The following is an 18573-nucleotide window of genomic DNA, read 5'->3' on the forward strand; positions in this document are numbered from 1 at the left end:
CACCCGGATCAGCTGTGAGCATCACCTATCTTCACAGCTGAGGGAGCTCAGCAAGGTCACTCAGGCAGAGGCTTGTCCTGATTGACAAGGACAGTCAGGGCCAGCTATTATGGTGCTGTGCCCTGCCAAGGCTGTGTGGTGGCACTACCCAGGCACAGCTCTCCTGGAACTACTCACACAGTCCTGTAGAAAAGCTGGGGCAGAGGACCGAGGCCCTTCCCAGGTCTGATGGGCTGTTTCCGAGGGAGTGCTTGAGGCAGAGGGAGCAGAGTGCCTGAGGGGCCACAGGCAGATGCAGCTGGGACAGAAGGTGGAGGGTCTAATAGCCTCACTGGCTGGGGAGGGGTCAAGGCAGTGCACGCAAGTACCTGCCACACGCAGGACTATTAAGGATGCCTGCCTTTGAAAAGGCTCAGTCCTGCTGGGCGGGAGGGAGTGGGGACACTGGAGGAAAGCAGACTCCACCAAGCCCGCTGCACTATTTCAGGGGACAACCTGTGAGGACTTCAACTAAGACCACAGCAGGGACAGTCCAAAGCTAGCCAGACACGTGGTCTATATCCTTTTGGTGGCAAGAAACAGAAACTAAACTCACACTGGGGCAAAGCAAAAAGAGAATTTGCCAGAGGGATTGTGGGGAAGTTCAAGAATGGAGAGGAGAGCCGGATGGCCGACACCTAGGAAGGACCCAAGTGCTGGCTTCCCCAGGTGCTCTCACACGTGGGCAGGCCCCAGAGCTCACATGCACGGTTTTGTCTTGTCTCTTCCCAGCTCCGATCAAATCCCAGGGAAGGCCATGATCAGCCCTGAGAGGGGGTAATCACAGGTAATTCTCCTGTGGCTAAGCAGGAGAGCCTGACAAAAAATCCTCTGGACACAGGAGGGTAAACCATCAGAACTGGGGGTGGGGGACTAGTCTGTGGGGAGTCAGAAAGGAAACGGAGTGATGGCAGGAGGGGAGGCAGAGAGGGTGGTGGTGTTGCTTCTTGCTTACCCTCCCCTGCAACATATCCTATATAAATGTTCAGTGCCCCGAAAACGTCCATACAGCTTATGAAAAGCAGGACAGCCCAGCAGCCAAGAGAATGGACTCAAGCTAGACTTCCAACTCTGGTTAGAACTTCTTTGTTTCTGACTTTCCTCTTATTTAGGACGCTTTTTATCTATCAAGCACAGTAGTAAGAGATTACCTGCCTTAACTCATTCAGCCCCTGGGGGTGTGACTGTGAGACTGAATGAGTTAAGGTAGGAATCTCTTACCACAGTGTTAGATAAACAGCATCTGCAGTGTCAATTGTCATTTTTGTATTTCTATTTATTAAAAAAAAATTTTTTTTTTTTTTTTTTTTTTAGAGACAGGGTCTTACTCTGTTGCTCAGGCTGGAGTGCAGTGGCACAATGATAGTTTACCGCAGCCTCAAACTCCTGTCCTCACCTGAGGCATCTCCCTCAAGTGCTCACCAGCAGATCTGCACAGGACACCTTGGCCCCTGGCTGACCCTGACCTGACACCAGTGAGCCACTGACTTGGTTCTAGATGGAATCTTAAGAGGCCCAGGTGATTAGGTGGTGCCCTAGCTCCTGGTTCATGGAAAGGAATGGCCTTTGCAGGCTAGTTCCATCTCTAGGAGCCATGTGGTGAGGGGCCAATGCTGCAGGCTTGGAGGATCAGGGCTGCCACCTCCTCAGCTGGAAAGGAAAGGTCAGAGGGGCAGGCGGTGTGTACTGGTCTGAACAGGCCTGCCCTTAGAGAAGTGTCTAATTTCCTTAAAGCTAGATGGGTTCCAAACAGGGGAGGAGAAGAAACTCCAGCATCCTTCAGGACCAGGGGTCCTGAGAGGCCTGAGGGAAGGCTCCCTGATGTCTGTCTCACGGTATGAAGCCTCCCTGTGCTCCACAGCTTCTTGTTCAGCTCCCTACACAACATTTGCTCACCCCCCAGGCGCCTCTCCACACACCCAACAGTCTTTGGGAAAGAGGTGTTAAGTAGACTTAATCTAGACACACCATCTTCTTTGATGGAGATGAGGTTGGTGTGTTCCTTGGCTCATCCCGACAAAGGGTGGAAGCCCAGAGAAAGCACCCACCGTGGGTAGTGAGGCCTGGTCCCAGCGCCCCAACCCTGCCTGCCCTGGTCCTCTTCTCAGCAGAGCAGCAAAGCCCCTACAGGAATGAGGCGGGTGGTGGCTGCACTCCAAGCCAGATGCCAGCATTCCTGAGGCTAGAACTGTTCATCCGGTTTATAAATCATTCCTAAAGGCTAGGAACCTTGGGTCCTGCTGGCTGCCTCACCCCATTTGGTCTTGTCCTGACCAATACATAGGACATTTGTGAGGTGCCACCAAAGGGTGCAGACACAGAACCCTGCAAAGGTGGGAGTCCCGCTGGAGTCTAAACTGCTTTGGGGAATTGACTGCCTCAATTCTGTTTGAGTTTTGCTTCCGAGCAAAGCTAAAAAGAGAGGAAATGAAAGTTTGTGTAGGGAGTGACAGAAATGAAAACAACAGATTGGAAGGATTCCATTTTCATTTATTGAAAAGCTGATACTGGAAGGTCGGAGGGTCCAAGGAAAACAGCTCCAAGGTACATACGTGAAGGGCTGCAGATGACTGTCCAGTGCCGCTGGCACGCCTAGCTGGAAATCAAGAGAGCTGTGCACAGCCCTGTGGCTAAAGCTGGAGGAAGCAGATATCCAGAATGTTCTGTTCCTTTAGTCAGTGGTCCCACACTATTCTACAAGGACAAGCTCAAGAGGCTTAAATACACAAAACAAGAGACAAGATAGGAGAAATACGAAAAACTGAAGACTCATTGCGTAACTCCAAACCTTCCGAGTGGCTGACACGGCAGGCAGAGCCACTGAGGACAACATAGCTCTGCCTCCTCACAGAAGCAAGGCAACAGCAGCACGTCCTTGGTGGCATCAACAGTGGCTGTACTTGACATGGCCAGTTAAGAATCTGCTCTACTTTATCTGGATGGAGGAACTCCTGTTCCCAAAAAGTAAAATGGGGCAGAATACAAGCAGTGACTGGAATCCAGGAAGGGCCTGACATCTGATGATACACAGACAGGTCTGGTGACCTCCGTGACATTTTCTGTTCCCTTCATAGTCTTGGTGTCAGGAGAGGAGATGCAGAATGAAGAGGACAGCTTGTTTCTCAAACATCCACGGATGGGAGCACCTGCGACCCAGAGCTCCACCTCTGCCAGCCCTCAAATGCTCTTCAAGGACTTTCACAAAATGCTTCTCTTTGAGCTCAAGAGAAGTGGCTGCTGACCACCCTATATATAGCAACTGAGTAAGGTCAGAGGACTGACGATGGCAAAGGGCCTGCAGACAGCTGTCCCTGCAAAGGTCTGGCTATCCAATGACAGACACGGTATTTACCCCTGGAGACCTCACCTAACATCCACAGTGGTGCATAAATGAATCCATACTCCCTAAAGCCTTCCCAGGCCACCCCTGGCCAACTGCAAGCCACTTCCACCACAAAGACCCATCTGCTTCTCTGTGTTCATGCAACACCCAGCTGTTTATAAGTCCCTGCGGGACCGTGCTTCTCCCACCTCCGGGCCTGTCTGGAATGTTCTGTCTACCAGCCCACCTATTCCTTTTACCCGGCCATCTCCCCTGCTGCAGCTTTGAGACTTGAGTTCTAGAGACAGAGAGATGTGGGTTTGACTCTTGGTTTTGTACTTTCTGGCTGGAAGTCCTAGTCATTCTTTCTCTGAATCTTAGCTGTGAGAAGTCAGTGAGATAATGCATGTAAAAATGCTTAGCACAAGCCAGCACATATACACGTGCCTTGTCGCCCCCGGGCTGGTTTGGGAGCATATGTTACTGCAATGGCAATATACTGAGATAAGTCCTTGCCTTTCTCCTTACAGCAGTCAACTGTGACCTCCTTCAAGGAGGGGACCCTGTCTTTCATCTGTTTGTTCTAGAACCTGACTCAGAGCCTCCCACTTAGCAGGCGCTCCATCAGCTCCAGCTATCACCAACCAGAAGACGTAGTAGCGGGTGGGTCACCACAATTCAGGGAACTCCTCAGCCTTCTTCCATGGAACTCAGCGTGAGCGTGGATGGTAGATGGTATGGTGTGTGCATGTGCAACGTGCTAAGTCAATATACATGTGTGGCAAGAAAACAACGGAGCCCTGTAACTCAGAGGCTTCCAGAAATGGGAGAAGGGGGAACCCAGGTTTTGGCACTCCAGGCCAGGGTCCTGGTACACCATTCCTGAGACTTAGAAGCTCATGGTGTTCACTGGGTTGGAATGGACCTAGACTGGAGACCCTGGAACAGCGGAGGCACCATTTATCCTGTCTTTGACCTTGCCGAGACCATGCTGAGGGGACAGCTGGGGGCCTGGCCTGGGAAGGCAAGGCCCAGAGAAAGCATGCACCAAAGCTGTGAACCGGAGGTCCCGGCTGAATCTAGGAAAGGACATGTTTCATTTGGTCCTCATTGAGGTAAAAACACATTTTAAGTTAGCTGTCTGTATTTGGAAATTGGGAGATTTCACATAAAATTCCTACCTCAGCAAGCAGCTGGGGCTGAGCAGGGCTGCCCTGTGAGGGGCAGGCATCCCATCCCATCCCACCCCACCCCAGCCCCGGGGCCAGGCTGCTTCTCTCGCGCTTGCCTCCCACCCTGACGCTGAGTCATTTCTCACTGTGCTTTGGCTCCTGCTTTTCCCACTTGGACCAAGGACAGTGCCATCCAGCCCACTTCCCTCATCTGGACTTCTGCTGCCGCTTTGGGCATTTGCGCTGGTGGTCCCTGTGCAGCTGGGCCGCTCCCCATCGCTGGCTGACTTCCCCCCACCCCCTGGCAGCACTGCCTCCAGCACCCACCTTTGCCCAGCCCTGAGGTGGCGCCTGTGATCACCACCACAGCATTCCGCAGGTAGGCCTTCCCGCGCACCCACTGCAGCAGCCGGAAGAGGCCGAAGACGCCCAGGCAGCCGAACAGCAGGGGCAGGATGGCTGTGGAGGTGATGAAGTCCATGGCCCTCGCCTTTGGCAGATTCTTCCTGGGAGAACCAAAACCAAACACACCAGTGACAAAGTAGCAGAGCTCAGGGGACTTTCCTAGGCTCTTCCTCTCATCGGATATGAATCCTAGCTCTCCCTCTGTGGACCCCAGAAAGTACTGACCCAGGCCCTGCACCCTCGGCTGACTGTTGAGCATTGTGGAACTTTCTCCCTCTTACTCAGTACTGACATGAGCGGACAGAAAAGCCACAGGCCTCATGCTGCCCCTCAGGGAACAAGCGGAGAATGCCATTCAGCCTAGGATGTAGTCACCCACAGTGTTACAGGAAGAGGTGGCGTGTCGGTACTCAGCTGCCTCTCCTTTGGAAACCTGTGTTGGCCTTACCTCAAGTAACGCCTGTTTTCATTTTCACTCCCTGAATACTTGTGAAACTAGATAGGGGTTTTTTTGAGGAAAGGAAAAAGGAAATCGTACCAATTCTTATCCTCTTCAGAGCAGACACTCAGAGGATGGACGTTTCTGGGTGGAGCAGCCCCTAGATTGTTACAATGAGGGCCACAGATGGACTTCCGACCACAGGCCTCGCAGACACCCAAAGGGGATTCAGTGCAGGGCCCTGCCCCAGGCACCAGCGTGGGCTCTGGCTGGTGAGCGTGTTGCCCTGCTGTGCCTGTGGCATGTTCCTGCCCAGCATTCCCCAGTGAGCCGTGAAATCCGCAGGCTGTGCGAGTGTCTGTGCAACAGTGTGCAGTTGATTCTTGGGAAATGTGTGTTTTTCCCCACCTGCCCTTATTTCCCCTGAACCTCCCCCATTCTTCCACATTCACCTGTCCCCCTGTGCCCAAAGCAGGAGATAAGAGGGGGACACAGGGTTAAAGGAAGGCCGAGGAGGAGCTGGTGAGGACCGTGGTGAGCACCATGTGCTGTCGCTGGGAAGCCATGCCCCGGAAGGCCACTGGATGAGCGAGTCAGCGTCTATGAGACAAAAGGCCCCCAACAGTCCACCTCCAGGGCTGTGGTTTACAAGCACAGAATCCTTCTCAGGAAGGAAGAGGCTGGAATCCAAGAAGGGAGTTCTGGCAAACCAGCCTGCAGCTCTAAATTATTCACCAGCTTGGAGCAATGATGTAAAACCCTCACTCACCTACTTAATATCTCATCTCAAGCCCACACATTAAAAAAAAAAAAAAAAATTCTGCTTCCCTTCCTAAGAGGACATCAACTCTGGATGCCAGAGTGAGGCTAGGAACACTGTGGACTCCCAACACGCATCCATCTATGCACCAAGTCGCTTTGATCCTGAAGTTCATGTTCAGGGTGGCTGCCCTGATCTATACTAAACCGCCCCCTACAAGAGGATTCTACTGCAACTGGAACTGTCAAGTCAACTAGTTTAGCATTTACTTTTTCACCTGCTTTTCCAGATACGCCTGAATTCTTAACCACCGTAAAAAACAGCCACATTCTCGGACTGTAAAAATGACAGTTTCCCACCAACCGCCACTCAATCCACTTCTGAAAACACCTCAGCTACTATCTGCTGTGTGGATAAAGCTCCCTCTTGCCCTACACTATGCCAAGCCTCCGCTGGATGAACTGGGGATTAAAGTGGTATCTAAAGCACCAAGCTCTTCACCCAGGCACTACTGGTAGCATCCCTGCCCCAAGAGGAAGCTCTGGCCAGGTGTTCTTGCCTGCAGGCTATGCTGGGTCCCAAGGACCCTTTGTCTGGAATCTGAGAAGTGCTCAGGAAAGGTGTAGGGTAGGCACCGAGGCCTGTGCCACTGCAGGGTTCTGTGGGTGCTGTCTGAAGTCCTGCACAGGACCAAGATCCTGAAAACAGGGAATGTGGGAGGGTTTCCCAGGGGAAGGAGGGATAGACAGTGGGGAGGCAGGAATGGTTGCCAGTTTGTTGATATAGCTTTACCAGAAAATTATAGCAATTGACAAAAGGCAAGAGAAGGCTCGAGGTAAGGATAGCTTAAAACTTGCATATAATAAGCTGGTTGAGGGATGGGGGCTTAGGAAGAGTTAACTCGGCTGGATGGCTATTTGGTAAAAGCTTTTTTCCCACTGCAATCACAGGTCTTTATACCAGGTAGGTCTCAGGGTAGGACCACCCTGCCTTGTCCAGAATGGCCCAGGGCCCAGCCACTGCCCAGGATGAGCTTGAGGTACAAAAGGGGTAGGGGCCTCAGCTCAGGGAAGGATAGTAGGCCTCAGCCTCTGGGGCTGGGACCTGGAGCCCCACTAGGCGTGTTGGGTGGAAACCCCTCTGAACACTCCGCCATGGCCCCTGGAGGCCAGAGCCTGTGACGTCCGCCCCATTTCAAACCGACGACCTAGGGCTGAGGCAGAACGCCACTGAGGTCATGGGGGTCAAGAGCCAAGTATGCAGTCTGTCGCTTCCCAAAACCCAGAGGCCACTTGAAAAACACTAACTGCAGCACAACAGTGGCAGTGCAGGGGTCATGAGGATGAACCCTCAAGCCAGCCTGGCTTGGGTGACACCCTGGCCCAGTCACTTGGCAGCCTGGCAAAGGGGCCTCACTGCCCTGGGCCTCAGTGTCCTCGCCTCTGAGCTGAAGTTATGAGAGGACCTCCCTCCTGGGTTTATTACAATGTTGGATGAATTCATCTGTGTGCACGGAGGGAACACAGCTGCCACCAGCATCATCATGATCACGACTACCTCAAAGTTCCTGGACCAAGATCTCACCTCCCAGCAATCAGGCTCCCAAGGCTGTCTGAAGGGACCCCTGGCTCATTAAAGGAAGCTCATTAAATGTATTAAGTGTCCAATGTTGTTTAACTTCTGTATCTTCATCAACCCTTCAGTTTAATCAAATCAACCAATAGGAAAAAGCTCCATCCACAATATTGGCAGAAGTCAGAAGCCAGGCTTTCGTGTCCCAAGTTTTGTGTTAGAAAATGTGGTTATCAAGGCCAGCAAAGCAGGAGAGAGCAGACAGGTACCAAAATGTCCCTCAACCCCGTTTTCACACCCAGGGAGGAGGAGGATGAAAATAAGCCAGCCCAGCAAGGCTCCCCAGTGGAAGATGATTAAAGCTCCCAACAAATTGTACTTTCATGCAACCTAATTAAAACTCAAGCCAGCAATCTATGACATGAAGAAAAGAGAAAACTACACACCGTCTTGTACACTTCTGGGATTCCTTGAGCACCTGACACATCATAGGCCAGCCTTGGTCTCCTGGCCCTGGGGACCACTTTGCCTGAGGCAAACATGGCACCGGGTGAATGGGATCCATCCTTGGCCCGGGCCGCTTTCTGTGGGGAGAGTGCACGTCTGCATTCAGTCTGGTAGGTTGCTATTGAATCAGAATGCAAAGTAAATTAAAAGCCAGTGCCAAGGCCAAACGCAGTGCCTCGCGCCTGTAATGCCAGCATTTTGGGAGGCTGAGGTAGGGGGATCGCTTGAGCCCGGGAATTCAAGACCAGCCTGGGCAACATGGTGAAATCCCATCTCTGCAAAACATACAAGAACTAACCAGGTATGGCAGTACACGTCTGTAGTCCCACCTTCTTGGGAGGCTGAGGTGGGAGGATTGCTTGAGCCTAGGAGGTTGAGGCTGCAGTGAGCCAAGACTGTACCACTGCACTCCAGTCTGGGTGACAGAGTGAGTCCCTGTCTCAAAAACAAACAAAAAACAAAATCCAGTGCCAACTCTCCCCTGCTAACAAAGAATGACCATGGTGGGAAAAGATACCCCAGAGCGAGCCGTTTATCTGAGAATCAGCTTCAATTCCAGCATAACTTTCCTGACCGGATGAAGTTTTCATATTGATAATCCTGACTCCTTCCAGAGTTCTTCAAATTCTGAAAGCCCTCCTAACTGTTCTTCCACTCTGCAGGGCGTGTGGCCACACAGCTGGGCCTGCTTGGGCTCTTAGAGACAGCTGCGCCAACACTTTCCTAGCTTGTCTTTGGAAGTGGGATGGCCAGGAGAGCTAGCCACGGAAAGCCCCACCACCTTGCCATGGTGTCTAGGCCTTTCTACCAGCTAAAAGGACAGCTTCCCAGTGGAAGAAAGGAACAGTGTTCTAGCTGGCCACATTTCCAGATTAGGAAATACATCTACATAAAACAAGGTCAAAGGGAGGCCTGTTTTCTTTGAAAATGGCATACAAGGATTTATATATATGTACAAACTTTAATATATTTATCAATCATGCATTTTATACCAAAATCCTTATTAACTGCTAGTTTCAGATAGATAGTCGGATCATGGACTCAGAAGGCAAGACTGATGGTATAAAAAGGGACTGGGAAACAATATCTGGCTCACGATTTTCAGCATTTGGAGATCAGCTTGTAGAGAGAAGGGGCAGTGTCTGTCCCGCACCACTGTGAGCTATGGCGGAAAGTAGGACAGAGACATGGGGAGAGAGAGTGAGGCCAGAAAAAGAAGGTGAGAGCCCCTCAAATAGAAACCATAGTGCACACGGCATCTGGAATCAGAGGGCACCACCTACACATGGAATGTGCACACTCACAGTCACACTCAGTCCTTGGGCAAGAGACCTGAAGCATGGTCTCGCACTGATGATGAGACTCACAAACTGGTGTGAGGAAGGGAGAGAGCTCAGGGGCTCACATATTAATGCTGTCTGCTTGTATTTTCATCCCTTGCCAGATCCATGAGCTCTAGACCCAAGTTAAAAGAGTGCAAAAGGGCCGGGCGTGGTGGCTCACGCTTGTAATCCCAGCACTTTGGAAGGCCGAGGCGGGCAGATCACGAGGTCAGGAGATCGAGACCATCCTGGCAAACACGGTGAAACCTCGTCTCTATTAAAAATACAAAAAATTAGCCGGGCGTGGTGGCGGGCGCCTGTAGTCCCAGCTACTCGGGAGGCTGAGGCAGGAGAATGGCGTGAACCCGGGAGGCAGAGCTTGCAGTGAGCCGTGATCGCACCACTGCACTCCAGGCTGGGCAACAGAGTGAGACTCCGTCTCAAAAAAAAAAAAAAAAAGAGTGCAAAGGTAGCAAAGTCCCTCTAAGGGTGAGTGTTCCTTGGGCCCGGGTAGCCAGAGTTCGGTGTTTCTCCCTGTGATTCTGCTGCTCCTTTACTTTCTGCTGAACCCACCACTGTTCGAACTCCCTCATATCCGTGCATGCAGCTCATCCACCCTTTAAAGGGCTTCTGGAACCTCAAATTAGACATGAGACTGTCACCAAGAAATCAACTCCGAGCACAAATGTCACCCTTTATGTCATCCATTCCATTCCTTCTACTTTGGCCAAAATTCTCCATTGCATTTCACAGACGGAATCCGTTCCTAAGATTCCTTTCTCTCAAGCATTTTTTTTTTTAAAGAACTGTTAATAAAAATAGGTTGTTGGAATCTACTCAGAAACCACACGTAGAAATTAAACTACTAACAGCCACATCTGAGAATCAAAGGAGGGGATCTCAAAACCCACCAAAGATTTTTCAAAAAGAACAATTTCAGGTCTGTAAGAAGGATTAGCCATGAAATAATTTGCCATGTTACACACAAGAAAATTGGGCTAAAGGGCAGAGAGGAGTTCCAATTGGAAGGCAAAACACTGAAATCACACGGCAAGGATTGGCTTAGTACCGCTAAAGCAGTTAGGATCCTGCTCCCACAAACCTACACCTGCTCTTTTATTTTATAACCAATGGCCAGTTCTAATCAGCTGCTCTATTTAAGGTGACATAAACTATGGGTCATGCTTATGACCCATATCTTGAAATATATCTGAAAGCTTCTGTCATTTTCAGAAAGTAAAGGCAGGGTCAAACTACTTTTTTTTTTTTTTGGTCTCAAATGTCTGAGAAGCCACGTTAAGGGTGCCTTCGACTGGAGAAAAAAAAAAAGAACAATATCCTACCTCAGATGGCAGCTACTTTGCCAGTGGCGGGTCCTAGCGCCAGTGTCTTCTCTGGTCTTTTGACCTGGGCCAGAGGACACCTTCAGGTCAGCAAGCCCTCCCTGGAATGCCTGAACAAGCCACGGCAGAGTGGCCCGTGGGGTGTATTTTCAGAAGCCAGCCTTCAGCCCCTTGGTTTAAAAGAGTACAGGCTGGCTTTAGTAAAAATAAAACCAGAAGGCAGATTTCAGACCAGGCTCCTGAGTGTTCAATCCTGGGAAGAGCAGCCACATTGAAGTGAGCTCTGCTCTCCAGTAAGACGCCGAGCACATGCTTCCCAGCAATCCCATGTCGGGGCGGGGGGGGGGGGCGGGGAAAGGTGCCAAAGCCCAGCCCCGGGCCCTGTAATGTGATGGCACAGGAGTGCGGTGACAACGAGCAGGAGGCAGAGCCCGCGCCAAGTCTGCCTGTTCATTTTGGCCTAAAGCCCTGCTTATCAATTATAGCACTTACTACAGCTACCTAGGAACTTGGACACACACAATTTTGTTTTTTAATGTGTTTTTCTGCTTTTGTTTTTGTTTTTTTTTTTGAGACGGAGCCTCACTCTGTTGCCCAGGCTGGAAAGCAGTGGTGTGATATTGGCTCACTGCAACCTCCACCTCCTGGGTTCCAGTGATTCTTCTGCCTCAGCCTCCCCAGCAGCTGGGACTACAGGTGCATGCCACCACGCCTGGCTAATTTTTGTATTTTTAGTAGAGACGGGGTTTCACCATGTTGGCCAGGCTGGTCTCGAACTCCTAACCTCGTGATCTGCCTACCTCAGCCTCCCAAAGTGCTGGGATTACAGGCGTGAGCCACCACGTCCGGCCTTAATGTGCTTTTTAAAGTGAATTTAGATCAGGCGCAGTCACTCACACCTGTAATCTCACCACTTTGGGAGGCCAGGGTGGGTGGATTGCTTGAGCTCACAAGTTTGGGACCAGCCTGGGCAACATAGAGAAACCCCGTCTTTACCAAAAATTTAAAAATTAGCCAGGAGTGGTGGCACGCACCTGTAGTCCCAGCTACTTGGGAGGCTGAAGTGGGAGGACGGCTTGAACACAGGAGGTGGAGATCGTGCCATTGCACTCCAGCCTGGGTGACAGAGTGAGACCCTGTCTCAAAAAAAAAAAAAAAAAAAAAAGTGAATATAGTGTTGCTGGAAGACATTGGAATAATGTCACTCTCTTTCCTAGAAAACGCACCAGAGGCCCAGGCCCCCCGCACCCGCCCCTGACAGAAACTGGACAAGGCACTGACTGTGGTGGTAAAGACAAGAAAGCACCATGTCGGCCGGGCGCGGTGGCTCAAGCCTGTAATCCCAGCACTTTGGGAGGCCGAGACGGGCGGATCACGAGGTCAGGAGATCGAGACCATCCTGGCTAACACGGTGAAACCCCGTCTCTACTAAAAAATACAAAAAACTAGCCGGGTGAGGTGGCGGGCGCCTGTAGTCCCAGCTACTCAGGAGGCTGAGGCAGGAGAATGGTGTAAACCCGGAAGGTGGAGCTTGCAGTGAGCTGAGATCCGGCCACTGCACTCCAGCCCGGGCCAGACTCCTTCTCAAAAAAAAAAAAAAAAAAAAAAGAAAGCACCATGTCAGCACAAGGGAGGGGGGACAAGACCACCGTGCTGCATATTTGCTGTGCAACACAGGCAGATTCATTCACTACTTGAAACTAAGCGCACTCACATCAGAATGGGGATGGTTGCTCCAATGGGAAAATGCATGGGAAAGCACTTTGTAAATGTGAAAATTTTGAACAACTGTGCTGCTGTTGAATCATAAACTGACTGAAAAAAGGCAATTCCCCAGAGAGAATTTCAGAAACGTTCCAAGCAATAGCAGCCAAGCTGGCAGCTTTAAGGGCTTGTCATGTTTGAGTATGTTTGGTAGAAAGACCAACCTTATTCCTCCACACCCACACCGGGGATGACCTCAGATCCTGGATGTCGTGCACTCATCCGCTCAACTACACTTCTCGAGTGCCCTCTGGTACCAGGCACCGGTCTAGGGCTGGGGTGGAGGGCAATGAAAGAAGGAGAAAAGCTGTCTGACCTCATGGAGGCAGCCCCTATGGGAGACTGACAATACACAAAGAAACACAAAAATTAAATAATTGTGATAATGAAAGAAACAATCAATGTAAAACAACACAGAGTAGTGGGCTGTCCGAAGTACAAGCCTTGCCTGAAGACTTCATTCAAAGTGAAAACAATTCAAACTGCTATGCTGGCCGAACACCGCACCTGGCCGAGGCCACTGCTGGTTTGTGACTCCTAAATCAGATTATTGTCTTTAAAAATTACATATAACAACAGCAACAAGACAGATAAGATGCCAACATAAATATGAGGTCAGAAATCTAGTTTAAAAGGAGATGCTAGAGCGTCAACTAGAGTATCTAAGAGGAACTATATACAGGCATCAGTTTCAGACTTAATTAAGCAAGGCTGGCCCAGTGGCTCATGCCTGTAATCCCAGCTACTCAGGAGGCTGAGGCGGGAGAACTGCTTGAGCCCAGGAGTTTGAGACCAGCCTGAGCAACACAGTGAGACCCCGTCTGTATAAAAAAAGTGAAAAAAGTAGCCAGGTGTGGTGGCAAGCACCTGTAGTCCCAGCTACTCAGGAGGCTGAGGTGGGAGGATTGCCTGAGCCCAGGAGTTTGAGGTTATCGTAAGCTATGATGATGCCACTGCACTCCAGCCTAGGAGACAGAATGAGACCCTGTCTAAAAAACAAAAAAACAAAAAACAAAATGAAGCACAACAAATGACAATATCTACACTCATGATTGAGCACAGGCAGGTGCGGTGGCTCATGCCTGTAATTTCAGCCCTTTAGGAGGCCAAGACGGGAGGATCATTTGAGCTCAGGAGCTTCGGACCAGCCTGGGCAACATGGTAAAACCCCGTCTCTACCAAAAATACAAAAATTAGCAGGGCGTGGTGGTACACATCTGTGGTCCTAGCTACTTGGGAGGATGAGGTGGGAGGATCACTTGAGCCCCAGAAGTAGAGGCTGCAGTGAGCTGTGATCATGCCCTAAGGATGTGAAGCTTGGATATCAGTGAATCAACAAGACCCAGCCCCTGATGCCACTGTGTGCGTGGACTAAGGCAGTGAGGAGAACAATCAGTAACAAACATTTAATTACCATGTGGCAAGGGCTACAGGGAGGCCACCTGATGCAATTTTAAGCACCTAGGTAATCTGGTCATTTGTATTGCTTTTCCGTCCACTAAAATGCCTTGTAACATTTCATAGGATTTTCTTCATGGGGGCAATGAAGTGGGGACAGAAGAGACCGCATTATTAACACTTCACTGCAAGCAGACTCTGGGAGATTTGTAGCAGGAAAAGAAACACAACAAAAGCAGTTTTACTTTCTGATATGCTTTTTAAAGTGAACTCAATTCACTGAAATAGAGTGGTCAGCATGAAGACTCAAGAAGTAAAATACACAGAACTGACAAAAACTCCAGAAGTAAACGTCCTCCTAGTGTCCTGACAATGTACCAAAGCCATTTCTTTCTAATTTAACTTGATTTTTTAGATTATACCTAGTTTTTTTTTTTTTTTTTTTTTTGAGACAATCTTGCTCTGTCACCCAGGCAGTAGAGCAGTGGCGCGATCTCGGTTCACTGCAACCTCTGCCTCCCGGGTTCAAGCGATTCTCCTGCCTCAGCCTTCTGAGTAGCTGGGATTACAAGTGCCCGCCACCACACCCAGCTAATTTTTGTGTCTTTAGCAGAGATGGGGTTTCTCCATGCTGGCCAGGCTGGTCTCGAAGTCCTGACCTCAGGTGATCCACCCACCTCGGCCTCCCAAAGTGCTGAGATTACAGGTGTGGGCCACCGTGCCTGGCCTAAACCTGTATTTTAAATGGTACCAAGGATGCTCAAGAAATATTAAATAATAATTTTAAGAGCCTTCATTATAGAAAACACTCTCAATGCTAAATACTTTTCGATAAGTAGAAAGTATAAGAAGAATTGGGTCTCTAGAAGTTCGTTCTTGCCTGCTATCCTCCTTGATAACTCTTCCAATCTTCAAGTCCTGCTTGGGCACCATCTCCTCCCTGAAACCTTTCAAGCCACCCAGCAGCCCTGCCCCCCATACCTGGACAGCGTTAATCACTTCCTTTTCAGTGTAGCCTCCGTGGCATCTCACAAAGCATCACAATGATTACCCTTCACTGCCACGTGCCTCCCTAGATGGCAGTTCTCTGAGGGTCTGGCCTTTCATTCTGACTCCCACACCATCTATGTGGTGAGAACTTCATAAATGTTTGTTGAATAAGATTGTATTATGGAAATAATCTAATCCAATACCCTCAGATTACAGAAAATACAGAGCCCTGATGTGTTGTTTTATTTGCCTACACTCAGTATTAAGCAGAATCCTGAATAACGAAAGTTCTCACAGTCCATTTCAACTACTCGCCAGTTGCCATAAGAAAAGCAAACATTCCTGCAGCTTTATCTCAGCAAAATATCACTAAAACAAAGTACGGCAACCAAATCACATCCCGGGGCAAAAGTAAGTATGTCATTCATTAGGGATTAAACATTAAATGTTGCTTAATTTCATGTAGTCTCATGGTTGAAATCAGAATATTTTGAATTCTAACAAATTGTTGTCTTGGTTTCCTCACAGAGTTAGATAAATCATTATGTCTCTGTTCACTCTCTTTCTCTCAGACATATGTGCCCTTACTGTAATTTATCTAGGATGATGGCTCACCCTGAATTCCAAGTTATTTTTAGAGCTGGGTGAAAAACATTTTTGTGAAATTTAACCAGAAAATGACCTTTATTCTGAAGGAGGTTTTGAAAGTTTCTATAACAACTCTCCTGAAAACGATTAGTACACTGACTTTTAATGCCAACAAACACACAGGAGGAAGGGCGCATGCTGGAAGGACTGACTGGGAAGGCAAGTGTCATGAGCTGAGAAGGCTGTGCCACTCCCAACATCTATGATTTCACTTAAAAATAGCCTAAGCAGGTGCCCTATCACTTTCTTTTACCAAGCGGCCTAGCAAATATTTCCTGAGGACATGGCTGTGTCTCTTTAGGAGAGTCATACAGTAAGTAATCAATCTATTTCACCCACTGTTACACTTCTCACTTTTCTTCATAGATAGATTTTTTTCTCTCCTTATTTCTCTCACAGGGCCTTCTTCCTGGGGATTCAAGATAATGTCTGGAGTCATTTCCTTTTAGCCTAAAGGACTTCCTTTAATACAGCATTTCTTGAAGGACAAATCTGCAATCTACCAATTATCTGTCTTTGTTTATATGGGAATGTCTTTATTTTACCTTCAGTTTTGAAGGACAGTTTTAGATACAGAATTTCATGTATATTCTTTTTTTTTTTTTTTTCTTCCCGAGACGAAGTCTCGCTCTGTTGCCCAGGCTGGAGTGCAATGGCATGATCTTGGCTCACTGCAACCTCTGCCTCCTGGGTTCAAGCGATTCTCCTTCCCCAATCTCCCAAGTAGCTGGGACTACAGGTGCGCGCCACCACACCCAGCTAATTTTTGTACTTTTAGTAGAGACGGGGTTTCATCATGTTGGTCAGGCTGATCTCGAACTCCTGACCTCATGATCCACCCGCCTTGGCCTCCCAAAGTGCTGGGATTACAGGTGTGAGCCACTGTGCCCGGCCCATGTATATTCTTTGAATATACAGTTCTACTGCCTCATAGCTGCCATTTTTTAAATTAATGAAATTTCTAAGACGAATTTTAGGTTCACAGCAAAATGGAGCAAAAAGTACAGAGTTCCCATATACCCCTGTGTCCACATAAGTACAGCCTCCTCTATTATCCACATCCCCCACCGGTGTTACACTGTTATAACCCATGTGCCTATGCTGTCACATCATTGTCATCCAGAGGGCAAAGTTTATATTAGTGCCCACTCGGTGCTATGCATTCTCTTGGTTTGGACAAATGTATACTGACATAAATCTATCATTGTAATACCATACAGAATAGTTTCACTGCCCTAAAAATCCTCTGTGCTCCACCTATTCATCTCTCCCTCCTCCCCAACCCATGAACCTTTAACTATCTCCACAGTTTTGCCTTTTCCAGAATGTCATATTGTTGGAACCATATAGTATGTGGCCTTTCCAGATTGACTACTTTCACTTAGTAATATACATTTCCGTTTCCTCCATGTCTTTGCATAGCTTCATAGCTCATTTTTTTTTTAATACTGAATAATACTCAGTTGTCTGGATGTACCACAGTTTATCCATTCAAAGACATCTTGGTGGCTTCGAAGTTTCGGCAATTATGAATAAAGCTGCTATAAACATCTGTGTGCAGGTTTTTGAGTAGATGTAAGTTTTCAGTTTATCTGGGTAAATATCAAGGAGTGTGATTACTGCGTTGTATGGTAAGAGTCCATTTCATTTTGTAAGAAACTACCAACTGTCTTCCAAAGTGGCTGTAGCATTTTGCATTCCCACCAGTAATGAGTAAGAGTTTCTATTGCTCCACTTCCTTGCCAGCATTTGGTGATGTCAATGTTCTGGATTTTCGCCACTCTATTTGGTGTGCGGTGGTATCTCACTGTCATTTTAATTTGCATTTTCCTTATGAGATATGATGCAGAGCATCTTTTCATATCCTTATTTGCCACTTGTATATTTTCTTCACTGAGGTCTCTTCAGATCTTTCGTCTATTTTGTTCATTTTTAATTTTTAAATTTTTTTTAATTTTTGAGACAGTCTCACTTTGTCACCCAGGCTGGAGTGCACTGGCGTGATCTTGGCTTACTGCAACCTCTGCCTCCCAGGCTCAAGTGATTCTCCTGCCTCAGCCTCCCGAGTGGCTAGGATTACAGGCACATTGCCACTACCGTCCAGCTTTTTTTTTTTTTTTTTTTTTGATGCGAAGTCTTGCTCTGCTGCCCAGGCTGGAGTGCAGTGGCACGACCTCGGCTCACTGCAACCTCTGCCTCCTGGGTTCAAGCAATTCTCCTGCCTCAGCCTTCCGAGTAGCTGGGAATACAGGCCCACACCACCATGCCTGGCTAATTTTTGTATTTTTTTAGTACAGACGGGGTTTCACCATGTTGGCCCAGCTGGTCTCGAACTCATGACCTTGTGATCCACCCACCGTGGCCTCCCAAAGTGCTGGGATTACAGGCATGAACCATCACGCCTGGCCTAATTTTTGTATTTTTAGTAGAGACAGGGTTTCAACATGTTGGCCAGGCTGGTCTTGAACTCCTGACCTCACGTGATCCACCACGTCAGCCTCCCAAAGTGCTGGGATTACAGGCATGAACCACCACACCTGGCCCTATTTTTCATTGATGAGTTTTAACAGTTCTTTGTATAATTTAGATAACAGTCCCCTTTTTTTTTTTTTTTTGTGAGACAGGGTCTCGCTCTGTGGCCCAGGCTGGAGTGCAGTGGCTCACTGCCACCTCAACTTCCTGGTTTCAAGGGATTCTCCTGCCTCAGCTTCCCAAGTACCTAGGACTATAGCCACACCACACTGTGCCCAGCTAACTTAAAAAAAAAAAAAAAACAACAACTGCAGAGACAGTTGGCCAGGCTGTTCTCAAACTCCTGAGCTCAATGATCCTCTGATCTTGGCCTCCCAAAGTGCTGGGATTATAGACATGAGCCACCATTCCAGCTGATAG

The 18573-nt window shown here is 48.7% G+C and overlaps 1 protein-coding gene across 4 annotated transcripts in view; it reads right to left on the reverse strand.

Moving 5' to 3' along the window:
* Positions 1-18573, reverse strand: part of DHRS7B (dehydrogenase/reductase 7B) — a 66509-nt gene that overhangs the window by 12128 nt on the left and 35808 nt on the right. For 2 of the 4 annotated variants that reach the window (XM_025361242.1, XM_025361241.1), the window contains exon 1: positions 4861-5788. In XM_025361242.1, the coding sequence (XP_025217027.1) occupies positions 4861-5197 (337 nt within the window). In that variant the 5' untranslated portion in view covers positions 5198-5788. Of the gene's footprint in view, positions 1-4860; positions 5789-10881; positions 11160-18573 lie in introns of those variants that run through there. The other 2 variants (XM_025361245.1, XM_025361244.1) reach the window with 2 other exon arrangements.

Source organism: Theropithecus gelada, chromosome 16 (assembly GCF_003255815.1).
Source record: "Theropithecus gelada isolate Dixy chromosome 16, Tgel_1.0, whole genome shotgun sequence".
NCBI classification, from domain to species: domain Eukaryota; kingdom Metazoa; phylum Chordata; class Mammalia; order Primates; family Cercopithecidae; genus Theropithecus; species Theropithecus gelada.